This window comes from Barbus barbus, assembly GCF_936440315.1.
Source record: "Barbus barbus genome assembly, chromosome: 25".
Taxonomy (NCBI): Eukaryota; Metazoa; Chordata; class Actinopteri; order Cypriniformes; family Cyprinidae; genus Barbus; species Barbus barbus.
The window spans coordinates 30,772,835-30,797,938 of NC_136753.1; the positions used below are offsets into that span (position 1 = coordinate 30,772,835).

Here is a 25,104-nt window from a genome sequence, read left to right on the forward strand (position 1 = left end):
AGCCTTGGTGAACAGAAGAGACTTCTTTCAAAAACATTCAAATGTACTTGGGTGACTCAAGTAAAGGTGGTATACTCTGGTTAAACTGCTGCTGACGGTGTGTGTGTGTGTGTGTGTGTGTGTGTGTGTGTGTGTGTTTCAGGGGTCCTTTCAGTGTGGTGCGAAGATGCATCAACAGAGATACTGGACAGCAGTTTGCTGTGAAGATCGTAGATGTGGCCAGTTTCACCTCCAGCCCTGGACTCAGTACAGAGGGTAAGAACACACACAAACACACAAACACACTCTCACTCACTCACACACTCACACACACACACACACACACACACTTACACTCACTCACACACACACACACACACACACACACACTTACACTCACTCACACACACACACACACACACACACACACACACATACACACGCTCTCTCTCTCACACGCACACACACGCTCACTCACACACTCACACTCATACTCACACTCATACTCACTCACACACACACACACACACACACACACACTTACACTCACTCACTCACACACACACACACGCACACGCACACGCTCTCTCTCACACGCGCACACACACACGCTCACTCACACACTCACACTCATACTCACTCTCTCACACACACACACACACACACAAACACACTCTCACTCACTCACTCACACACACACACACACACCCACTGTATTTCACTCTGATTGGTGTATTGCTGTAACTCTCGAGGCTGATAGATCGGTGTTCAGCAGGATGGTTTGGGTAAGAATCTGTGGAGCGTTTGTGGATTTCTACAGACTCCATGCGGCCTGGTCATGGATCTCCGCGTCATGCCAAAAGGATTGTGTGTGACGTGTGTGATCAGAGGGTTTGGTTGTGTGTTGTGTTGCTGCCCGCTGAGCCCACGGAGCTCCGGGCTTTGGCTTCATCCGTGAGCCATCTGTGAGCAAACAGACAGACAAACATCAGACGAGGACGAGTGTTTTACCACTGAGAATATTTGTAAAAATACAAACAAACGGCCACTTCCTGCGGCTGAAGCCTTCAGTCACTGCGAGTACATGAATGAACGTGATGGTAAAGCTCTCCGTGAGTACGCGAGATACTGAAGTGAACTGATCCAGACTCAATCCAACATCAAATGGAGATAAAGACAATATTTGTTTGTTTTCTACATCCATATCAACAGCTAAATGTCCTCGAAAGTAGGTATTAAGTTATGTTTTTGCAGATCTGTCATTGAGAAAATGCTCCAATAAAGCACAGAGTGATGCTGCTCACCCTCGGTCACATGACACAGCCGTTCCTCCAATCTGATTGGCTGGCGACTGATATCAGTATATAATGGAACGTTTCTCTGTATTCAGACAAATCGATGCACAGCCATTCAGCCTGATGATAATATTTTTGTTGTTGGAACAAAAACTGGACAAAATAACTAGTGATGTTGAGTGTAAGATGTTTACTGTGATCTGAAGCTCCTCTGTGGAGACCGAAGACACGTCTGATGTTCAGAGACTTACTGCACTGCTCTTCATCTCTCTCTCTCACACACACACACACACACACACACACACACACACTCTCATTCATGAGTTCTGCTGAAGGCGCTCTGTATGTGTGTGTGTGTGTGTGTGTGTGTGTGTGTGTGTGTGAATGAGATGCTCTACGGCGCCCTCTGCTGGCGGCTCGTGTGATCTCAGTGACGTCAGGCTCATGATCTCACATGTTCCTCTGTGTATCAGTGTTTATCTAGTCACACTGATGCATGTAACGTGTCTGATCTTCACCTTCAGTAAAGCAATGAATCGGTTAGTGATCTTCTGTCTGTTCCTCCTCAGATCTGAAGCGGGAGGCGAGTATCTGTCACATGCTCAAACATCCTCACATCGTGGAGCTGCTGGAGACCTACAGCTCCGACGGGATGCTCTACATGGTCTTTGAGTTGTAAGTGTGTGCGAGATCTTAATTAATATCACGATGCTATTCAATGAAATTAAAATTTAACCGAAAAAGGGCGTATGTGTCCCTGCAGCACAGAAGCAGTCATGAGTAGCACAGGTATATCTGTAGCAATAGCCAACAATACATTGTATGGATCAAAATTATACATTTCTCTTTTATGACAAAAATCATTAGGATATTAAGATCATGTTCCATGAAGATATTTAGTACATTTCTTACCTTAAATATATCAAAACTTCATTTTTGATTAGTAATATGCATTGCTAAGAGCTTCATTTGAACAACTTTAAAGGAGATTTTCTCAATATTTAGATTTATTTGCTCCCTCAGATTCCAGATTTTCTAATAGTTGTATCTCAGACAAATATTGCCGTATCCTAACATAATAATCTTTCCATTGATGTATGGTTTAAGTATAAATCTCAATTTCCAAAAATTGACCCTTATGATATGGTTTTGTGCTCCAGAGTCACATATATCAAATTAAATGATTTTCTTTTATTCTCCTGAAACTTGATTGACTTAAATCAAAAGATCATATCAAATTGAATGAATCAGTCTGATATCAGTGTAGAATTAAACTGCTGTTTTGGTCTGGCCGGAGGAGAACGGCACACTATTCTCTGTTTAATACTGTAAAGCTGCTTGGACACAGTCTGCATTGTAAACAGTGCTGTATAAATAACGCTGACTTGACTTGACCTCGCATTAAACTAAGGACTCAAATTCTTATTAGGAAACCCAATTCAGACTACGTTCTGGTTTGATGAGACATTCAAAGCCACTGAATTCTAAATTTGAAGCAGTTGAATTCTATTGAATTCTATATTAATTAGATAAGTTGTGCCGTTGCTCAGCAAATGTAAACCACTAGCTCAACTTTGCTTTAATCAACACCCACAAGTTCTTCCTCATCTTGATTATTTTAGGACATGTATTTTGGTGTTTCTTCATCACTATCGTGTGTAAATGCATTCACTAGATTATTATATATATGAACATTATTTTATATATATATATATATATATATATATATAGCATGTGTGTGTAACGGTCCTGTGTCTGTGCAGTATGGATGGAGCCGATCTGTGCTTCGAGATCGTGAAGAGGGCTGATGCTGGGTTCGTCTACAGCGAGGCGGTGTCCAGGTGTGAATCACTTCCTGTTCACCTCACACACGGTCAGTCTGCTTCCACCGGTCAAGATTTGTGCTCAATCTGTGTGTCATTTGTGTTCTCAGTCACTACATGCGGCAAATACTTGAAGCTCTGCGCTACTGCCACGATAACAACGTCATCCACAGAGACGTCAAGGTAAGACTCGTCTGCATCTCTGATTGATTATTCCTCACTAACCTTATGTTCAACATCTTTAAAGAGTAATTCCTGCACAAATCCTGCACCTCATTTACTCGCCCTACCTGTTGGGCAGATGGACGATTCTTTTGTAAATGGTTTCATTGCACACACCAACTTCCATGTGTTGGGACCTTTAAGGCGAGACACTGCAGGTGAATAGAGTAAAACAATTAACTAATAGTTATCACCTTACTTACCTAGTTGATTGATTACATTGATAATTGCAAACATTTTTTGTATTACAAGCTTTCTAAAATGTTAGGTTTAAATATGCAAATGAGGCATTATTTAATGAAATATGCACTAATTTGCATATATTTCTAGAATACATTTCTTATTTCATTTTATTGACATATTAGTCAAAAGTTTTTACAGAGGGAATTTTGGGTATCTTATTTTGTCACTCCATAATTCAGAAAATACTTCGAACAGACAGAAAACAATACATTTTCACAATTTTTTGGGGAATAAAATGTTGTATATAATCAAGCAAATTATATATGAATCCCTCTGTACAAACCTTCAGGATATAGACAGGAATAAAGATGTAAAGTTTGGTGTGTGTAAGTGCTACTGAAGTGGAGATATATGGCTCTATGTAGGAGAGAAAACTCATTTTGAGAAAACGGCCTTTAAAAATATGTATTGTAATTGAAATCTATTGACACAAATAGATAAAGTGCTATAAAAGAAACACTTAACAGTGTCTTTTGGATGTTTTCTTTCCACTAGTCTGAAAAAATACTTTATGAAAAACCAAAAAGCCCAAAATCTCAAATTTGGCAGGTGCATGAAAAAACTGTTTTTGCCTGCAGTGTCTCCCCTTAAAAAGAGCCGTTTTCCACTCTTTGGGGTGCATTTGTGTTTATAGACTTTGTGGTTGTACTTTTCCTTCCTGCACCTACACCACTGCTACAGCACGTTATGCTCCATGCATGCAATTTACTCTACATTACTGCTCTTACTGATGACTACATTAGCACACATTTGTTATATTTGTTCTGTTTTGTTAATAAAGCTCGAGTGACCTTTTCTTTGTTGCATTTTTTGAGCCATGGGCTACAACAGTTATCAATAAGAGTGTTAAGTGATAAACACCCTGTTAACACTGTATATAAGGCATTTTATTCCCCTGTTTATTATACTCTTAAAAAGGACATTTATGCATTTGGCAGACACTTTCATTCAAGGTGTGCATGTTATGAGTTCATTCGTTCACTGGGAATCAGGCCTGTGACTGGCGTTACTCTACAGCCTGAGCTACATGAATTTATAAACAGTAGAAAAGATGAACAGTCATGTCAAGATGATCTTCACCAGCTCGTGTCCAGTGGTCACAAACGACTGGTCAGAAAGTGCGGACAAGTTGCACCGTGGAACGTCAGGAGACGTCCATCTGTGATTAAAGTGGGATTATTGTCAGATTGGCTCTTCAACTGGACGCTGATCGGTTGTGTCTGATGTTCATGAGATCACAGACTCAACAGCTGCTGTCTTTAGATCAGTCTAACACTGGCTAGTGGTTTACTGGATGAATCAGACCAGTTCCTTTTGCACAGCTCTGTTTTTATAAAGTTAACAGCCCACTGAAACGTATAATAGGAGGTGCAGTAACTCTTTTCCTCCAACAGGAAGCGTGCTTCATCCTTCATGTGTAAGTCAGTGTAGTCTGCTGTTTGTGCGTCACTGCAGCTGCCTGAAATACACTATATTGAGCAAAATATTGGGACACCCCTTCTAATGAACAGGTTTGACTACTTTAGTACTGAAGTTAAATCTTAATGTTTAAGCATATAATGATATTCTAGGGAACTGTGTGCTTCTAATTTTATAGCAACAGTTTAAACAAACACCATTGACTCCAAAGCTGTTGCAACAGAGATGGAAATACAATTTTAAAATACATGAATTATGTTTCCATCTTTGTTGCCACAGTTTTGGAAGTGCCTTTTTCTGTTCTAAAGAAGGGGGTGTTCCAATACTTTTGTCTATATAGCGTATATACAAGTCATTGGTGTTTGGTGATGAGTTTTTGGCTCTTAAAGTCACAGCAGAGGTTTCTGCAGACCAGTCAAGTTCTTCCACACTGACTCAATCAATCATTTCTTTTTGAACCTTGCCTTATACACAGAGGAGCTGTCGTGTTAGAAAAGAAAAGGCTCCTGTCCAAACTCATGCTATAAAATTAAAAGCACACAATTCCCTAGAATATCATTATATGCTTAAACATTAAGATTTGTACTAAAGTAGTCAAACCTGTTCATTAGAAGGGGTGTCCCAATACTTTTGTCCATATAGTGTACACGAGCTTGAAAAGAGTTCAGTGAGAGTTGTGTCTGATAGATTGAAAATCTCAAAGCAGATGTGTGGTAATCTCCTGCGGTTGTGGCGTCCAGCCATATATCCCTCAAAGGCTCGCAAAAGCGATGTCTCGAGAACGTTCCCATGCAAACTTTGAGCTAATCATAGTTTCACACAAGTGAGTCGCTTCCTGTGCACTTTCACAGGTCAGTATGTGGGTCAAAGGTAAAGCTCGGTCATCTCACGATGAGCTTGAGAGCACCTCGATCTGCTGACAGGACTCTCGGTCATTGGGTTTGGCGCGGAGGTTCGCTGTAATGAGTCCCTGGCTGCCTCTGGATGTGCCCAGCACCGGAGCATTAGAAGCGTGGGACACAGACGTCCTCCGGAACTCCGTGGTTGAGCTGTTGGTCGCCGCAGGTTCGTGTTGCAAACGCAGGAATTGCGACAAGGTCCGAACGGTGGCCTTGCGCACCGAGCCAGAGAGCATGAAGTACATGACGGGATCCAGGCAGCTGTTGAGAGCCGAGAACAGAAGCATGACCTCGTTGGTGAGATCCATGAGCCGCCGTGTCTCACAGCTGATGTCGCGAAGCTGTGAAGCCACATAGAAGCCTCTGAAGGCATGATATGGCACAAAGCAGATAGTGAAGAGGAGCAGAACCACAAAGGATTTCCTAGCAGTGCGGGCGTAGTGTGTAGCGTTAGGCAGGTCAGGTTTGTCCTGCGATGCTCGCAGAAGCCTGCGTGCGATCCGTCCGTATGAAACCAACAGCACTACGAACACCAGCCAGAACACTGCTACCATAAACAGATTAAAGTAGGCTTTGCCCCTAGCGTGCTTTCTCTGCTTGTACTGGAAACACTTCCCCAGCTCCTCGTTTCCCTCGGCCAGCGCGATCATAGGCACCACCATCACCAGAGAGCCGCTCCACAGCAGAACGCAGGTCACCAGACTCCAGCGGCTGCCCCTGAGCCAGCGCGGCCCGCAGCCCCTCTGAGAGCCCCGCACGCCGATGATCTTCAGATAGCGGTCCAGACTGATCAGACCCATCAGGATGATGCTGATGTACATGTTCATGTAGAACAGGTTGCCCACCGCCTTGCACATGCGCGGCCCCAGAGACCACACGTTCCCCTGAGCGTGGTACAGCACACGGAAGGGAAGACACGCCAGCAGAACCAGGTCCGCCAGCGCCATGTTGATCAGGAAGACGCGCACAGAGTTTCTGCGCGAGTGCAGGAAGAGGAAGACCCAGAGAGCCAGCAGGTTTCCTGCCAGACCGAACAGAAAGATGAGCGAGTAGAGCACCGTCAGCGGGAGCCGCAGGTTCTCCTCCTCCAGAGAACACGAGAGGTTGCTGGTGCGATTGGTGAAGCGGTCAGTCAGCCAGACGGTGCTCATTGTGTTTGGCAGCATGTTGGGTTTTTATCTTGTTAGCGATCCGGGTGAAGTTCACTGAAGTCTTTCCGCTTGAGTCTTCAGCTCTGGGGGGAGAAACAGCCAGTCAGACATGTTTTAAAAGATAAGTGCACTTCCAGAATATGAAAATTTCCTGATAATTTACTCACCGCCGTGTCTTCCAAGATGTTCATGTCTGTCTTTCTTCAGTCACAAAGAAATTAAGTTTTTTGAGAAAAACATTGCAGGATTCTTCTCCATATAGTGGACTTCAATGGTGGCCAGTGATCTGACCGTCAAAATGCAGCTTCAAAGATGAATCCCAGCCTGGAATAAGGGCCTTATCTAGCGAAACGATCGGTCATTTTCTGAAAAAAAATATTTATACACTTTTTAACACAAATGCTGGGCTAGCGTTAGCGCTGTGATGCGCGTCTTTATTAGCTGATGTTGGAATCAGGCGTGACGCAGGCGGAAGCACAGACCCAGGGTTTGACAAACATACAAAAAACCTTAAAACAAAGATGTCGGATGATTTTAAAGTTTATTTAACCGTGTGTGACCTTTCCAACATTAGCTAATAAAGACACGCATCGCAGAGTTAATGCTAGTCGAGGATTTGTGGTTAAAAAGTGTATAAATATGAATTTAAGAAAATGACTGATCGTTTCACTAGATAAGACCCTTATTCCTCGGCTGGGGTCGTGTGGAGCTCTTTGAAACTGCATTTTGACGTTCAAATCACTGGCCACCATTGAAGTCCACTATATAGAGAGATCCTGGAATGTTTTCCTCAAAATATTTCTTTGCGACAAGAAAAAAAGACATGAACATCTTGGATGACATGGGGGTAAGTAAATGATCAGGTAGTTTTTCCTCTGGAAGTGAATTTATCCTTTAAGGCTAGTATACACTATAAACGACTTCTGAAAAACTCTGAACCATTTTTAAGACACTTAACGACTTTGTAAATGGTGACAGAGGAAAACTGGCCATCATACACTACGTGATTTTTTTTTTTTATGTTATCTGTCAACTCTGCAGACTGGCTTTGACTTTCATCAACTTCTCAAGACGGAAAAATCAGGGCAAAAATCGTGTAGTGTATGCCAGGCTTTAATTTACTGTACTGAACAACAGGGGAAAATTCTATCTCAGCCCAATGAAAATGAAACGAGATGCCGGCGTGAGTAAATCACGGTCAGGCAACCGGCCCAGAAACACACGTCCAGGAGCTGTTTTCCATTCATTTTAGCTTTGTTAAATTATTTAAGGAAAGCTGGACTTGCTTCGCAGCTCAGTTCTGGTTGAGCGCGTGTTGAACAGGAGACTAATAAAACGGAAGGATTGGCTCTTCATGCATCTATATCATGAATGTGTGTTTTGGGTCTGCGCTGGGATCGTCTTCATTTGCACTGAGCTGCTCTCTGCTTTCTCATCTCATAACCTTCATAACCTCGCACTTTGTATAGAGCCATAATGATGTTTCACACCTATACTATGTACTCTGCACATTGCATATACTTGTATTTTGCACAGTGAAAATAAAGTTGAATCTAATCGCATCTGATTTGCAGCTGGAGATTGTCTAAGAATGATGGTCATCACATTACATCATTACCAGGAACACTTGATTCACTAACCAGCACTTTTCCTCTGCACAACTAGTGCTATTTATGGTGTTCATGGGCTAACTTGTTTGGTTTTTCTTGTAAAACACTTCTGCTTAATATTATTATTGTTCATATGTTGCTCTGGATGAAGCCGTCTGCTGAATGAACAAATGCACAGGAAGAAATTTCTTTCATGTTTTTTGTATGTTTTTGTAATACAGTGGTGATTTTTTTGGGCTGTAAATTGTTAAATTAAAAATGTTTTTTTATTTTTTATTTGATTTAATCATAATTCTGCATGTCTAAAAACTGCTGATATTTCAGAAATTGTTTCATGACATCTCACACGTACGTTCATGAGGAACTTCATCAATGCATGATGAAATAGTTTTTTTTAATACATTTAGCATATTTTCAGTTAAAACATTTTTCTGTTAAATCCGTTTCTTTGAATGTAATCCTCTGTCCGTTGAAGCACAGTAATCTGCATATTTTCTGACACTAATATGAAGTGTATTCATGCACACACATTTCTGTTTTCAGATTTTTCTATCATCGTTTGTAGAATGACACACACACGCACACATACACACACACACTTTGATCTCAGACACACACAGATGCATAAATTCTACTCACAGTTTTGCACGTTAACTCCTTCAGTTGCACAAAGCGCTGCAGCTGCACATTTATCCATTTAGACGGAACACAAAGGTTTTGGTCTTCCTGTCAGATCGTCTTTCATTCCTCCCCGAGGGTCTGATGTGTTTCTGCTTCCCTTCTAAGCGCTCAAAGTGTCTGTCTTGCAGTCGCTGCATCTGCTCTTCCTCTCTCTCTCTCTCTCTCTCTCTCTCTCTCTCTCTCTATATGTGTGTTTGACTCATGAGCACACACACACACACACACAGAGATGCTGATGTGTGTTCAAGCCGCTGACGGTTGTCTCAGCTCCACACGAGTGGCGTTACATGGGCCGTAGAATCCACCAAAGAGCAAAAAAACTCAATTCTTGAAATTCGTTTGCTATGTATCCAAATAAAAGGATTACATGCCAAGATACTAGCAATTTTCTTTCTTTATTACGTAAGCCATTACACACTAGTTTAGCAGTGCTGTATGTTCAGTTGTGTGTTTGTGGTTTGTGTTGAACTGCTGTGTTTAGATGATTCCTGTGAAGGGTTTGTTCCGTGTGTCCTCTTCTCATCTCATTCTCACACAATCTCATGTGAAGGAGATATGAGAACACATGTGGCTTTATGTAGGACACGCATTCAGTGGTTTCATTTATATGTGTGTGTGTGTGTGTGTTCAGCCTCACTGTGTCCTGCTGGCCTCTAAGGAGAACTCTGCTCCGGTCAAACTGGGCGGCTTCGGCGTGGCCATCCAGCTGGGCGAGTCTGGGCTGGTGGCAGGAGGTACGTGTGTCTTTGCTCCACAGCAGATCATGTTTACAGGAAGTGCAGCCCTTTGCTCTGATTTGTTTCTGAAGCCTCGGGCCTCTTTGTCTCTCTGTAGGTCGGGTAGGGACCCCTCACTTCATGGCTCCTGAAGTGGTCAAGCGAGAGCCGTATGGGAAGCCGGTGGATGTCTGGGGTTGCGGGGTCATTCTCTTCATCCTTTTGAGCGGCTGTTTGCCTTTTTATGGCACCAAGGAGCGTCTGTTTGAAGCCATCGTGAAAGGGAAGTACAAGGTACTGCGTGATTGACAGAAGCACGTCACTCGTTCAGACCTCAAGAGCACTGAAGACACGTCAGGTGGCGTCTTTAATGTCAAAACCTTCCACTGGTGTTTTAGGGGCAGAATGAGAAATCTGTTCCAAATCATAGATGTGTGCAGCCCATGATTTGTAACAGTAATTCTAATCACTTTTGACCAAATACAGCATTGCATATATTAATGGAGAAGGGTTAGAGTGTTTGTGACTCGAGAACATCTAAGATTGAGAGAATAGACAGTGCTATTTTGTTTTATGCAATGCAGAGACATATGGATGAAATATGATCTATTTCTATTATCTATGTGTAGAGCACTTGATCAGGCACTTTTGAGGTCACTGTGGGTCAGTAGTATCAAGATACATTTACTTGAAAAGCAAAATAACAGATATCAAGATATTAATTCTTGTTTTCTGAAAACTGTTTTCAGTTTTTAATTAAGAAAAAATATCTGCTAATGAGGCAAGAAAAATAATCTTGTTTTCTCTTTGAATTAAGATTATTTTTCTAAACCCAACAGCAGATATATTTTCTTAATTTTAGCAAAAACTTACAAGATTTTGATACTTTTTTTCTTTTTCTTTTTTAGGAAGCAAGACTTATGGCCAGTTGCATAAACATCTTAGACTTACTTTTTTTTTTCTGCAAGACTGGTCATACCATTTTACAGTCAGTGTACATGATAAAGTAGATTGATCTAATTTGACTCTGAAAAGTAAGACTGATAACCGTGGTGACGCAACTGGCCCCTAATATCTTAATCATTTTGCTTCTCTACTAAATGCTTAAATTAAATAGAAAATCTTAATTCAAGAATGTTTGGCAACACTATTTTAAGGTGCTCTCGTTACACACGTTACATGTACTTACTATTATAATAACAATAAATTATGCATAATTACATGCAAGTAACCCTAAAACTAACACCTAACCATATAGTAAGTACATGTAGTTAATTAATATTACTTAGTACTTCCATCATGTATAATTACACTGTAACAAGGACACCTTAAAATAAAGTGTAACCGAATGTTCAGATATTTGTTCTGGAAAACGAGACTGAAATAGAGAATAGAGTTTTGCAGTAAGTCTTCAGAACAGAGCTCTGTTTCATTACAAACGAGCCAGTCGTCCAGTCGTTTGTGTGCTTCAGCGGCGTGTTTGTTTGTCAGATGAACCCGCGGCAGTGGAGTCAAATCTCTGAGAGCGCTAAAGACCTGGTGCGGCGTATGCTAATGCTGGACCCGGCCGAGAGAATCACCGTCTATGAGGCACTCAACCATCCCTGGCTCAAGGTCACGCACGCTAACTTCCCTCCTGCTGCTATTGTCTTCAAAATTAACCTAATTGTCATTTCTACTCCTGTATAAGTCACTTCCTGTTTGTGACATTCAGGCGTGGTATCGGGTTTAGTTTTGTCTCATGTTTGTGTGTGTCGTGCAGGAGAGAGATCGCTACTCGTACAAGATCCACCTGCCCGAGACGGTGGAACAGCTGAGGAAGTTCAACGCTCGGAGGAAACTGAAGGTATTTACAGAAACCCTGCAGTAATTCCTCATGTCACCCAACACTGCAACGTTTTGACCGCATAGAAATTCATACGAAGTGTCCACCTTGTCAAAATCCATTGTCCATTAAACATATTTTGCTAGACTGTAATAAACTTGATTCTTTCGGTTGATACTTTAGAGAAAGTTTTTAATCAGATGTGACCCTGAACCACAAAACCAGTCATAAGGGTAACTTTCTACATCATCTGAAGCTGAATAAATAATCTTTCCATTGATGTATGGTTTGTTATGATAGGACAATATTTGTCTGAGATACAACTATTAGAAAATCTGGAATCTGAGGGAGCAAAAAAATCTAAATATTGAGAAAATCTCCTTTAAAGTTGTTCAAATGAAGTTCTTAGCAATGCATATTACTAATCAGAAATGAAGTTTTGATATATTTATGGTAGGAAATGTACTAAATATCTTCATGGAACATGATCTTAATATCCTAATGATTTTTGTCATAAAAGAGAAATGTATAATTTTGATCCATACAATGTATTGTTGGCTATTGCTACAGATATACCTGTGTTACTCATGACTGCTTTTGTGCTGCAGGATCAGATATAAATCCAAATCAAGTTTTTATTTAGTTTTAATTTTGAATTACTAAACATGGCTTTCATTAAAAAAGGGGAAAAAGGCAGCATCATTTGAGTTGATGATGATTAATAAAGTAGATCTACAACCCTCTACTGACACCTTGATAATTGAATCGCCATTGGTTAGTACATTTTTTAGTTTACTCGCCAGACTGATATACTAGTATGTGTATATATATATATATATGTATTAGGGGTGGAACCGTACGGTTCTCCACACACAGTCGGCACGTGCTAGGACCGCGGTTCACCTTAAATCTAACACATCTGTAATATGGTTTGTTATAAATAATACGGAAAACAAACAGGGTTTGGCTAATGTGTGTTTCTGTTGATTGATGCGCATTCTGGCTTCCCAGTACATTACAACAACAGCGATGAAAAAAATAAAATAAAAATTGGACAAACCACTCTTGTTCAGTGCGAGTGCCGTATGCTGGATTATGATCACCTGAGTGCTGCACACACAGGTGAGACTGGAACAGCACAGATATATCTGATATCTGGGCTTAAACTAAACTCATGTAAGCTTTGCCAGTTTAAGCATTTAAGCTCGTGCAGAAGCAAACCCGTGCGTCAGAACGCGTGCAAATATTACTCTCTCTCTGAAGTATTGTGTTTGAATGGACAAATTCACACAAAAATGGTCAAAATGCCCATCTTGGTAAGTATCCTATAGCAGTCATTGCTGGCTGAGCGTACAGTATCAGTGCTTTCTCTTAAAGAGACAGCACTTTCTTAATATTAATCAAACAGCAACAACAAACAAATCACTCACTGCTCTTGATTGAATCACTTTTATAACTTTAATAAAGATTCATCTTTAATTTATACAGTCAAATGTGCAATGCTGTTTTACATTTGATTACTTTATTCAATTTCTGTACCTAAAAACTAATGCTATAGACCTACCTAAAAAAACCTGAAAAGCACTGATTATTTTATTTGTATCTTTACTTTATTGTATTTATTTGTGCTGTTGCTTGTAGTTAGATAGATTCTTATTTTCTTTATTTTTATTTGATAGTATAGTTTTCCCCTAAACATACCGAACCGTACCGAAACCATGACTCTAAACCCGTGATACAAACCGAACAGTGAGAAAGTTGAAAGTGTGCTTTCACCTTTTCACTCAGTCACTATAAATAAAAAAGTGAATTTCTGTAATATTTAATCTCTGTGAAAGATTTAAAAGTCCAGTAATCAGAAGTGATTGATCAGAAGATGTTAGACAGGTGGATCTCTGCAGCAGTTTTAGGTTAGCGAGAGTAAAGTTCTCATCGACAGAGTGGCGTTGGCCACATGAAAGCAGGGATGCTTCTTCTAGTGCTTCAGTGGTTGTAGTCAGGTACGTGACGGTTGGAGCACAGAGGAATAAGGAGGCGTGATGATCTTGTGCAAAGTTGAAGACTTGTGGTTTGATGATCTAATATGTTTCTGAGATCTCTGGAGTGCAAATGTCAAACGTCTGTGGTTCATCAAGATGATTTCATCAAAATGCCCTGTTTGAATCTGACACTGTAATGAATGAAATAGAGATGAGTTTGTGTTTGTGATTCACAGGGAGCCGTCCTCGCCGCCGTCTCAAGTCACAAGTTCAACTCGTTCTACGGCGACCCTCCTGAAGACCTCCACGAGTTCTCAGAGGACCCCACATCTTCAGGTACGTCCCCCGCATGGGAAACGACATCGTGGAGCTCCGTCCAGTCATTTCTGGATCTCAGCTGGTTTATCAGTCACTCTGAAAGTCTAGTGAAGTTTGAAGAGCCTCGCGGTGACCTCTGCAGACCTCTCGCTGCGCAGAGAAAACAGTTCCCGCCATCAGCAGCTCTTTATGTTCAGAAAAACAGAGTGAACTGAGCTGCCCGTGGCTTCTGTGGAGATCAGCTACATTCGGATGTGGTTTTTTAAGGAACTGCGCAGAGTTAAATCATTTTGAAATAATATCAATCAAAATAAATCCCTTTAAAAAATAAATTGATATTTTGTTTGTTTGAACAGTGAACATGCAGTTGTGACACTTAATTATTAAAAAAACATATTTTAAAATCTCAGGGTGCTTCAAGTAAATATATTAGGTGAAAGAGGTTCATCTTGGTAATTCCTGCATTATCTGTAAATAAGAAATAACGTGAATGTGTGCATTTTAATGTGTTTGAAAGACAAAAGCCTTTTCGAGGACAAAGTAATACATGATTAAATAACCCCCTGCGTGTTCATCAGTAGTTGATGTAATGTTGAAATGCTAAGAAAACACTTCTTAAAACTGAAAGGATGTTTGTAAATCAGTGGTCAAATGCTGTGTGCCACATGTCTCTGTGTGAATGTCCACAAAACTAGAAGACTTTCTGAGGAGGTACATTTTAAATGATGAAAAACAGCAATTAGGGAGAAGCAATAAATGATTCATAATTGTGTGAATAATATGTAATCAATAAAAAAGTAAGTAGTCTGATTCTGAGTATATTAAAATGTAATTTAATCTAATTACAAGTACTTAATTTTTGGAATCTGATTACATAATCCAGATTACATGTAATCAATTACCATCCAGCTCTGCATATGCTTAACGATTGCTTATGACGCACCGCTGATGCACATATTATATTACAATATATCCTCTAGATGGTTGCAAGATGCATATTTTATGTCTCTCAGCTAAAGTAGTAAAGCATAGACATTTCAAAGCAAGTGTCCCACATTTTTTGACCATTTTATTGATTTCTTTTTTTTACCTGGGTATTATTGGTATTTTGGTCACACAATAAGCAATATCAGACATTTAAATCAGAGTATTTTATCTCTGAACCGCCGCATCACAAGAAAGAAAGACTAAGATCATTATATAATTTTATCACATTCAATATATAGAATTTTTTTGTATTGCCACAATAATCTTTTTATTGCCTTTCTTTAAACGCATTACAGTATCAGCAAAATCCAGTATCAGTGCACCTCTACTTCATGTGTATTAAGATATCTGACCCTGCAGCACAAAAGCAGTCATCAGTAGCACAGGTATATCTGTAGCAATAGACAACAATACATTGTATGGATCAAAATTATACATTTCTCTTTTATGACAAAAATCATTAGGATATTAAGATCATGTTCCATGAAGATATTTAGTACATTTCCTACCGTAAATATATCAAAACTTCATTTTTGATTAGTAATATGCATTGCTAAGAACTTCATTTGAACAACTTTAAAGGAGATTTTCTCAATATTTAGATTTTTTTGCTCCCTCAGATTCCAGATTTTCAAATAGTTGTATCTCAGACAAATATTGTCCTATCATAACAAACCATACATCAATGGAAAGATTATTTATTCAGCTTCAGATGATGCATAAATCTCAATTTAGAAAAACTGACCCTTATGACTGGTTTTGTGGTCCAAGGTCACATATAAGAACAAATTCATTTCAGTATATATGTAAATATTGGATCAAACATGTCTTGAGTGTTGAGTGTTTATACTGGCAGTTCTCCAGTTTTGCTGCATCCTGTTTAATTCAATAAAATAATCAGAGAGACCTGTAATGGTATGTTTGTTCTGTAATGGCATTCGGCATTAATTTGTGCAACTCTTTAAAAAGATCTTAAATGTGATTTTAAAAAACGGAAAAAGCATCTGCTGAATATCAGACCTGGCTGGTTCGAGCGTAACTTTCACTACAGTGTTTTCAGAGTCATAGGAAGTAGAAAGTGCCGTCTCGTCTTCTGGTTCTGCTAATGTGAAGATTATTTTGCGGCCCATCAGCAGGTCTGATGGAGAGGAAGTCTCTGGTCTTGTATTGAGAAACAGCTGCCACTTCTCTGTCGCAAAATTAAACTCTCACTTCCTGTAACTGCGGTGCGTTGTCCTCTGCTCTCTGCTTCTCGACTCCTCAGCGGACAAACAGAACAGCTAACTGTGTTTCAGTGAAACCGCTCTGGCATCGCTGCGCTGCGTCTTTGTTAAACTGAGTCACAGTCAAAAACATCAGCCTCATGTCACCATTTCAGACATACTGTATATTGATAAATTAATATCAACTGACTCTGAAATTCTGCTCATGAAGCAAAACAAATGTCAAATTTCTCCCTCAGAGATCAGACCTATTGTTAATCGTTAGATATTAAACAAGTGGCAAGAAGAGTGGGATACATGTACAAATAATACATTACATGAAATCCACCCGGAAAGTTCAAACAGATCTCTTTTAAAACTAGATTCGGTGTTTAGCAGATGTCACACAGCTCATACAAGACTGACTCATGCATGTTTGTTTAAAGGTGAAGACCCTACTCGATGCATGATTCCCCTTTCTGTCAAACATGTTTTTGCCAGAAAACGTTTTGAAATGTTAATGTAAAAAATCCTGTGTAATATAACTTGTGTTTGTTTGCTGGTTTTTATGATATCTGACCCTGCAGCACAAAAGCAGTCATGAGTAGCACAGGTATATCTGTAGCAATAACCAACAATACATTGTATGGATCAAAATTATACATTTCTCTTTTATGACAAACATCATTAGGATATTAAGATCATGTTCCATGAAGATATTTAGTACATTTCCTACCATAAATATATCAAAACTTCATTTTTGATTAGTAATATGCATTGCTAAGAACTTCATTTGAACAACTTTAAAGGAGATTTTCTCAATATTTAGATTTTTTTGCTCCCTCAGATTCCAGATTTTCTAATAGTTGTATCTCAGACTAATATTGTCCGATCATAACAAACCATACATCAATGGAAAGATTATTTATTCAGCTTTCAGATGATGTAGACTGGTTTTGTGCTCCAGGGTCACATATTTGTATTTTTTTAATAGTTTTTGCCATGAAAATAGCCTGAGATGCTGACATGGCGTTAAATAAAAATATACCACTACTGCTGCCCGTGAAGCATAAAGTTGGAGCTCTCACTCACTGCACACTGCATACTACTTCAGAATTACAGTGAGTGAAACTCTAGGCATTATTCCACTAAAAAACTTTAGTATGCTGCTACATCGTCACATTGCACTGCATGTTTAATTCAGATTCCGTTATTACGATTGTTGATTCAGTTTTGTGTAGAAATGTCTGGTCAGATGTGTTTAGAGATGGTGGTGCATTGCATTGTGGGATACAGTGTCTGATGCAGTGTGCTCTGTTGAGTACTGTAATAGGGTGTAGTGTACTCATGCTGTATACTGCAGAGTGCTAGTATGCTAATCCTAGTGTCTTCTGGTTCTGTGTTTGTGTCTCTGCCAATAATCTCTGTGCTGTTGTTGTTTCTAATGCTGCCTGTACTGTAGGATTGCTTGCTGCAGAAAGTAGGTATCCCACGTAGCCTTTGCTTGCCATCCAAACAGCATCTTCATCTTTATCTTCATCGTCTGTTGTCTTGCATGTTCCTCCATCTCTGAAACACATGACCTAACACGACTCAAACGATCAGAAAGCACGATTCCTCTCATTTCCCGCACTAATGTGAATGATGTCTGTGCTCATCTCCATGTGTTGAGTTTCTGGAGCTTCTCTGACGTGTCTGATTCTGTATTCATGCATGTGCACAGATTTTGGGAAGTGAGCTGATGTGTGTGTGTGTGTGTTTAGGGGCTGTGTCTCAGGTTTTGGACAGTCTGGAGGAGATCCATGCGCTGACCGACTGCAGTGAGAAAGATCTGGACTTCCTGCACAGCGTCTTCCAGGACCAACATCTGCACACACTGCTAGATGTGAGTACACACACATACACACGCACGCACGCACACACACACACGCGCACACACACACGCACACACGCGCGCTCACTCACACACACGCACGCGCGCACGCACACACGCACATGGTACATACCTGTTCTCATTTCTAAAGGTTTGAATTATACCTGCCACTGTAAATCGACTGTCTGTCCAGCCTCTCTCATCATTAAACCGCGGTTGATCACATGATCAATGACAGTAGCCCTAATCTCATCAGAGACCACTCTTCTTGTTCCTGTTCTTCGTCACCTTCCCCATCCGACTCATCCTCTTCCTCCCCTTGCTCCGCTTTGAACTCCTCCTCCTCTGGCTCTCCCTCCAGCACCCCTTACTCTATTTGCATTTTTTGCAGCTATTGTTCAAAACCTATAAATTGACCTTTGGCCTATTTATAGGCCTATTCTAAAGCCATGATTGGTTGGTGTTAAGCAAAGAATAGAGTGTTTGCACATGTGAGGAGTTAGTGTGAAGCACTGATGAATTAGTGTGGCATTTTGATTGGTTGTGTTTTAAAAAGAAAATCAAGTTACTTCCTGTTAGAATAGTGTGTTACATACAAAATTGTGTGTTGTGTTTTGCAAAAAGTGTTTTATTAAAGGCCAAAAATTAGCGTATGGTTTTGCAGATTTGGTGTGTGCTTCTGGTGTTTGAGTGTCAACTTCCAGAAACTGTGTGACAACGAAAGATTTTGTGTGTAAGCAGCTGAAAAAAACTATTATTAATGACATTTATGTAAATCCATTAAAGGTTTGAAATGAAGAGTGGAAATTACACAGAACAGAACAACATCAACTGTTTTCTGAGCTCATGCAGCATCTGTGGATGCATCAGTCTGTTTACTGATTAATAATCTGTTTAATTACAGTAAATAAACTGGCAGCGGTGTGTTTCAGACTGATATGGATGTTGTTAGCAGTCCTGCAGTGACACACATTCTGCCCACTGTCTAGACACCAGTCAAATGTGTTGTCTTCAAAACTCCTGACGACTCGTCTTTATTTTCCAACCATCATCATCATCATCATCATCATCACTGTCTGTAAAAACCCTGCTGGTTCCCAGACTGACAGCGATGAGCTGCATCAGTGTTTCTGTATGCTGTGTTTGCGTGCTGAATGTGACCACGATTTACTGCTGTTAAAGTTCATCAGGGTGCTGATCTCGGCACGAACACCTGTGTGCGTGTGCATTTTTGTGACAAATGAGGACATAAATTTGTATAATGACACAGGTATTCCAAGGTGAAGGTGACTTTTCAGGACATTGCCTCATTCAGCGTGTGTGTGTGTGTGTGTGTGGGTGTGTGTGTGTGTGTGTGGGTGTGTGTGTGTGTGTGTGCGCATGCATGTTGGGAGGAAAAACAAGTAAAATCATGCACATGATGTTCATTCTCATGAAGTACCCTTCCACAGATGAAGGCCTAAAAGGTCTTAAATCAGTCATGGCATCAAATGTTTTCATCATTATATTATACTTTTTGTCTTGTTTTCCAGTACAAATGTCTAAACATCTTAAAATTGAGATACATTGTTGAGATGCAAATTGAACACATGAAGTCTTCAAAATCAAAATGAAGAGAATCTATGCTTTAAAACAAGAACAATATCTGTGAGTGGGGAATGAAAACTTGTTTTCCCATTGAATTAAATTTTTCTCACTTTCTCACTTTTTCTCACTATTTGTTCTTGATTTAACAATAAACGTCATTTTGATCAATTTCATGATCAATCAAAACAAGACTTCTTATTTTAAATCATTTATCACTTGTATCAAGTAAATGTATCTTGATTTAATAATCTTTAGACATTGCACTGGAAAACAAGAGAAATACTGAGGAAGGAGGATTCACTGCTGTTGAAGCTGATGTGGGCACAAACGTGTGTGTGTGAGAGAGAGTGAGAGAGTGTGTGTACGTGTGCGTGTGCACTTGCATGTTTATCAGAAAAAACAAAAGTAGGAGTAAAAGTAAAATCATGTTTGTTCTGAGGAGTGACACAGTTTAGCAGCAAACTGTGAGAAAATATGATTGAGCTTCTGTTCAGATGTAGATCGTTCTGTGAGAGCGATGGACTGATGCAGACATGTGTGTAGATCATGAGATACATGCGTTCAGCTGATGGTCTCACTGATGAACTGAACTCTGTGTGTTTCAGCTGTATGATAAGATTAACACCCGCTCGTCGCCCCAGATCAGGAATCCACCCAGCGACGCCGTCCAGAGAGCCAAAGAGGTGCGTAACGGCTCACACTGTAATAACACGCGTGTGCCGCCTGATTAATATATTTACATGCTTCATATTTACCAGAGTAAACCCTCATGTTCTGTGCAGCGTTTAGCTTGCTCCATCACTGACATTCATCTGAACATTCACACACTTATTCATGCTTAGTGACGTGAAGTGAAGTGAAGTGACATACTGCCAAGTACTGCCATACTCGGAATTCGTGCTCTGCATTTAACCCATCCAACGTGCACACACACACACAGCAGTGAACACACACACACAGCAGTGAACACACACACACAGCAGTGAACACACACACACAGCAGTGAACACACACACACCGTGAACACACACCCGGAGCAGTGGGCAGCATTTATGCTGCAGCGCCCGGGGAGCAGTTGGGGGTTCGGTGCCTTGCTCAAGGGCACCTCAGTCGTGGTATTGAGGGTGGAGAGAGCGCTTGAAACACAAGTGACGTGATATTATTGATTTATAATCAGTTGCTGTTAAATGGATCAGAATATGAGGGTTCATCATGTAACACTCCGTTACAGTGTGGCTTGATTTAATAATTTGTATTTTATTTTACAGAACAACAGTAAAATTACAATATGGAGTTGTTGCTCCATATTGTAATTTTATTGAGGAAGAGGTGGTTGTTGCCGGTTACTGTATGATGACTAAAGACAAAGGAGAGAAGTCCGCACACTGAAAATAGCTGCTCAAGATGAAGACCTGAGGGTCGAAACGTTTCTGTTAATCAATTCATTTGGAGCAGCTATTTTCAGTGTGCGGACTTCTCTCCTTTGTCTTTAGTCATCATACAGTAACCAGAACCTCTTCCTCTTCTCATCAGAGACATGAGATGCAGCACTAAGCAGTCTCTCGCTGTCGGTGCTTCGTGCTTGAAATGATTTTAAATACTTTCACACTGCAGACGTGTTTGCTGCATTAGTGCATGCCTCTATTTGATCATGTCACGTCATTATTCGGTACAATTTATTTGGCCTTTTCGCTTAATTTCGGTTGCCGAACATTCAGTGCATCCCATATTTTAAGTCAGTTATTTCTATCTTCTGCTGTAGTGTGTCAGTAGGAAATATCAGTTTACATCTCCAAACATTCAAGCTAATTGATAAATCAAATCTATTTATGACATTATTTTTGACAGAATCCTCATTTTACAGCTTAAAGTGCCTAAAACTGTTAACAGCGCTGTAGCTTTGCAGGAGGTTTCTTGAAGCGTCTTGGAGACACAGTTCTTCTGGATCTACATATATATTTAAAAAATATATTTAATTCATTTTTTTCCCAACCAATAATGGCGTTCTGTGCTGTGAACTGTGTTTCTCGGCAGGTGCTGGAGACGCTCTCTTGTTATCCTGAGAACATGGAGGCAAAAGAGCTGAAGAGAATCCTGGCACAGCCGCATTTCATGGTGAGTGGAAGCAGTCGGACGTAACGCTCTGTTCGTGCTCAGATGAAAACCACAACTGTTTCAGGTTGAGTCACACAGATGCATTGAGTGCATGCTGCTTCAGCGAGATGTGATGAGACGGGACGCCTCCAGATGTGGACGATTATGAGTTTAGCAGACACTTACGAGAGAATATTCTAAACAATGTCCAGGTCATGTTTCACCTCAAAACCAGTCGTATATTTCAGGAAAGCAAGTCTACTTTAGGACTGTTTGATATTGTCACATTATTTCATGACAAAAATAAATGTTTATCCTGTAAATTTGTGTACTGTAATACAGTCATGCAAATCAAACAAGCGATTATTATTAATCCAGGGGTCTTAAAAAATCTAAATTCACCCTTCCACAAATTAAGACTATAAAAAGGTCTTAAATCAGAGCAGAAAGAGTCCATTAACAGATATTTGTTCTTGTTTTAATCATAAACTCACTTCATTTTGAACAGTTTTTCAGAAAACAAAACTTACTTGTGTATTTATTCTTATGTATGTGTGAGCAGAGCCTTAAAGCTATTTATTTGATAAAATATAAAATAATATATTTATTTTAAATATTGTGTTTTCTTCATTTTATTGCTTAAATTTTCTCTACTTGGTTTTAAATTTACCTTCATAAAACCTGCATTAAATTATAGCATGATACTTATTAAATTTGTTAAAGATACAGCTTTAATATGCATTTTGTCATTTAAATGAAGTATTAAATATAATCAGACAGCAGTGATATTGTTTTGGTTGAAAAGTGTTTAATTGTCACAGTGCAAAAACTCCTAATGGTCTAAAATCTGGCTTCATTTTCTTTATGCTAAATACAATTTCATATCTCTTTCTTTTGATTTTGGTGTGAAATATTGACGTTTTAATGACATTCAGCCTTTTCACGTCGAGCCACTTGAACTGTAAATCTGCAGTGAAACAAGCATCTGCTTCGACAGCCGGCGGCGCTTTAATGCACAGAGACACGGGTCAGCGAGGGAGACGGGATGAGCTGTGTGTGTGTGTGTGGGGGGGGGGGCTTGAGAGAAACACTTCAGTGAAAGCATTGAAAGATCTCCAGCTCATCCGATCTGCTCATGGAGTTCTACACACACACAGCAAACACGGACACAGAGTACCTGCTCTGGAAAACACGGGTGAGGAATTCTGGGATAGCAGAATCCTGCCATACTTTGTTGTGTTAAGGAGATTTGAGTGTGATCTGCTTTAAAGTGTGTTCGGTTCTTCAGTTCAGATCATCCTGATTATCTGATTCACAGCTTAGACTGACAATTACTTGCTTTAAAATAACAAATTAACAATGTTAAGAATGGTTCTTTATATATATACTTATTATTTGTATATTATAATTTGTAACTTTTGCTGCTGGTTCCCCTCATAGTCCAGACTGAGAATAATATTTGATATTTACAATAAAGCATTAGTTCATTAGGTTTTATGAAATAACAATGAACAAGACTTTTGCAGCATTACGGGCAGTCGTGGCCTGATGGATAGAGAGTTGGACTTGTAACCTGAAGGTTGTGGGTTCGAGTCTCAGGTCCGGCAGGGATTGTAGGTGGGGGGAGTGAATAACCAACACTCTCTCCCTCAATACCACGACTGAGGTGAGACCCTTGAGCAAGGCACCGGACCCCCAACTGCTCCCCGGGCCCCGCAGCATTGGCTGCCCACTGCTCCGGGTGTATGTTCACTACTGAGTGTACACTTGGATGGGTTAAATGCAGAGCACTAATTCAGAGTATGGGTCACCACACTTGGCCACACACCACTTACCTTTCCCCTAATGTTTGTTCTTGATGCGGTAACTCTTGCAAATTTATACAGTGTAAAATGTGAGTAGAAATATGTTGGTTACCTATTTTTATTATTTTTTACACAAAAGCAAACCAAGTTACTTTTTTAATTGTTAAAGTTTGCATTACATTTTACAAGTTTACTTTTAAGTAATTTAATGTTTGCATTGAAGTTTCAAATGAGTTTTGTGAATCTGAAGTGTTAGAAGTTTTTCTCTGCCGTGTGGTTTTGTTTACTGCTCACAGATGTGAGATGATCCTGCCTGTTATTACTGTAGTGACCAAACAAACAAGTGGTCACACTATCACACTTACTCACACACACACACACTAAACCTGTGATAAACTGCAGGCGTGGGATGTGTAGTTGACTTGTATGTGCACACATGATGCATGCATGTTGCAGTCGTGGCCGTATTATTGTCATTGATTCTGATTTGCGCTCACAGTCGGTGCAGAGGAGCTCTGATCCACACAGATGCTGAGGATGCTGTGGTTCAGAGATGAGTGTGTGACGCTGCAGATGCTGAATGTGTTGTTGTTATCGCAGGCGCTGCTGCAGACTCACGATGTTGTGGCTCATGAGGTTTACAGCGACGACGCGCTGCGAGTGACACCTCCACCCACGTCCCCTTACCTAAACGGAGACTCGCCTGAGAGCATCAACGGAGACATGGACCTGGAGAACGTCACGCGTGTGCGCCTGGTGCAGTTCCAGAAGAACACGGACGAGCCCATGGTACCCGGTCACACACACTGTTTCATGAGCGCCCGGTGACAGATCATCTAAAATAAGCTCGTGTTTATAACACACTCTAACGGAGTGATGTGACCAGTAACATTATAAAAGATTACTTTCCAAGATCAGGCCCAAAATAGACCTTCAAACAAAAAATGCTTCCATCTCTGGAGAGAGTAAATGTTCTATGAGCTGTTTTATTTTACAATGGGGCAGCACTTTATTTTAAGGTGTTACACGTTACATGTAATTACTATTATAATAACAATAAAAGATGCATAATCACAAGCGAGCCAAACCCTAATCCTAACCATATAGTAAATGCATGTGGTTAATTAATATTACTCAGTACTTACATGTGTAATTATTACACTGTAACAAGGACACCTTAAAATAAAGTGTGACCTACAATGGTTTCGGAGGAGCTTTGCAACCCTGTTACCACAATTTCCAAAAAACAAATTTTTTCCATTATTTAGAATTCACGAACAGCGAGTGGCTCGTTATCTTACAGAACAGAAAAATATACATGAGAGAGATAATAAAAAGTAGAGAGGCAAATTAAAAAGAAAATTAAAAACATAAAAATACATGAATATTCACACGC

At 40.0% G+C, this 25,104-nt stretch overlaps 2 protein-coding genes across 3 annotated transcripts in view; one reads left to right on the top strand and one right to left on the bottom strand.

Annotated features, from left to right (window-relative positions):
• Positions 1-25,104, top strand: part of caskb (calcium/calmodulin-dependent serine protein kinase b) — a 58,823-nt gene that overhangs the window by 16,700 nt on the left and 17,019 nt on the right. For both annotated transcript variants that reach the window (XM_079378201.1, XM_079378202.1), the window contains exons 2-14: positions 143-255; positions 1,844-1,949; positions 3,038-3,115; positions 3,208-3,280; positions 9,954-10,056; positions 10,157-10,332; positions 11,530-11,652; positions 11,801-11,884; positions 14,079-14,178; positions 18,113-18,234; positions 20,415-20,492; positions 21,844-21,924; positions 24,309-24,497. In XM_079378201.1, the coding sequence (XP_079234327.1) occupies positions 143-255; positions 1,844-1,949; positions 3,038-3,115; positions 3,208-3,280; positions 9,954-10,056; positions 10,157-10,332; positions 11,530-11,652; positions 11,801-11,884; positions 14,079-14,178; positions 18,113-18,234; positions 20,415-20,492; positions 21,844-21,924; positions 24,309-24,497 (1,426 nt within the window). The remainder of the gene's footprint in view (positions 1-142; positions 256-1,843; positions 1,950-3,037; positions 3,116-3,207; positions 3,281-9,953; positions 10,057-10,156; positions 10,333-11,529; positions 11,653-11,800; positions 11,885-14,078; positions 14,179-18,112; positions 18,235-20,414; positions 20,493-21,843; positions 21,925-24,308; positions 24,498-25,104) is intronic.
• gpr34a (G protein-coupled receptor 34a) lies at positions 4,436-9,477 on the bottom strand. Its single transcript, XM_079377388.1, has 3 exons — positions 9,281-9,477; positions 5,631-7,114; positions 4,436-5,062 (listed from the first exon to the last, which is right to left on the bottom strand). Exon 2 carries the CDS (start codon positions 7,044-7,046, stop codon positions 5,868-5,870), a length of 1,179 nt encoding a protein of 392 aa, XP_079233514.1. The 5' UTR covers positions 7,047-7,114; positions 9,281-9,477; the 3' UTR covers positions 4,436-5,062; positions 5,631-5,867.

What these genes read in the sequence shown, in the direction of transcription:
- gpr34a (XM_079377388.1), bottom strand. Translation starts at nt 7,046, where the DNA reads ATGCTGCCAAACACAATGAGCACCGTCTGGCTGACTGACCGCTTCACC.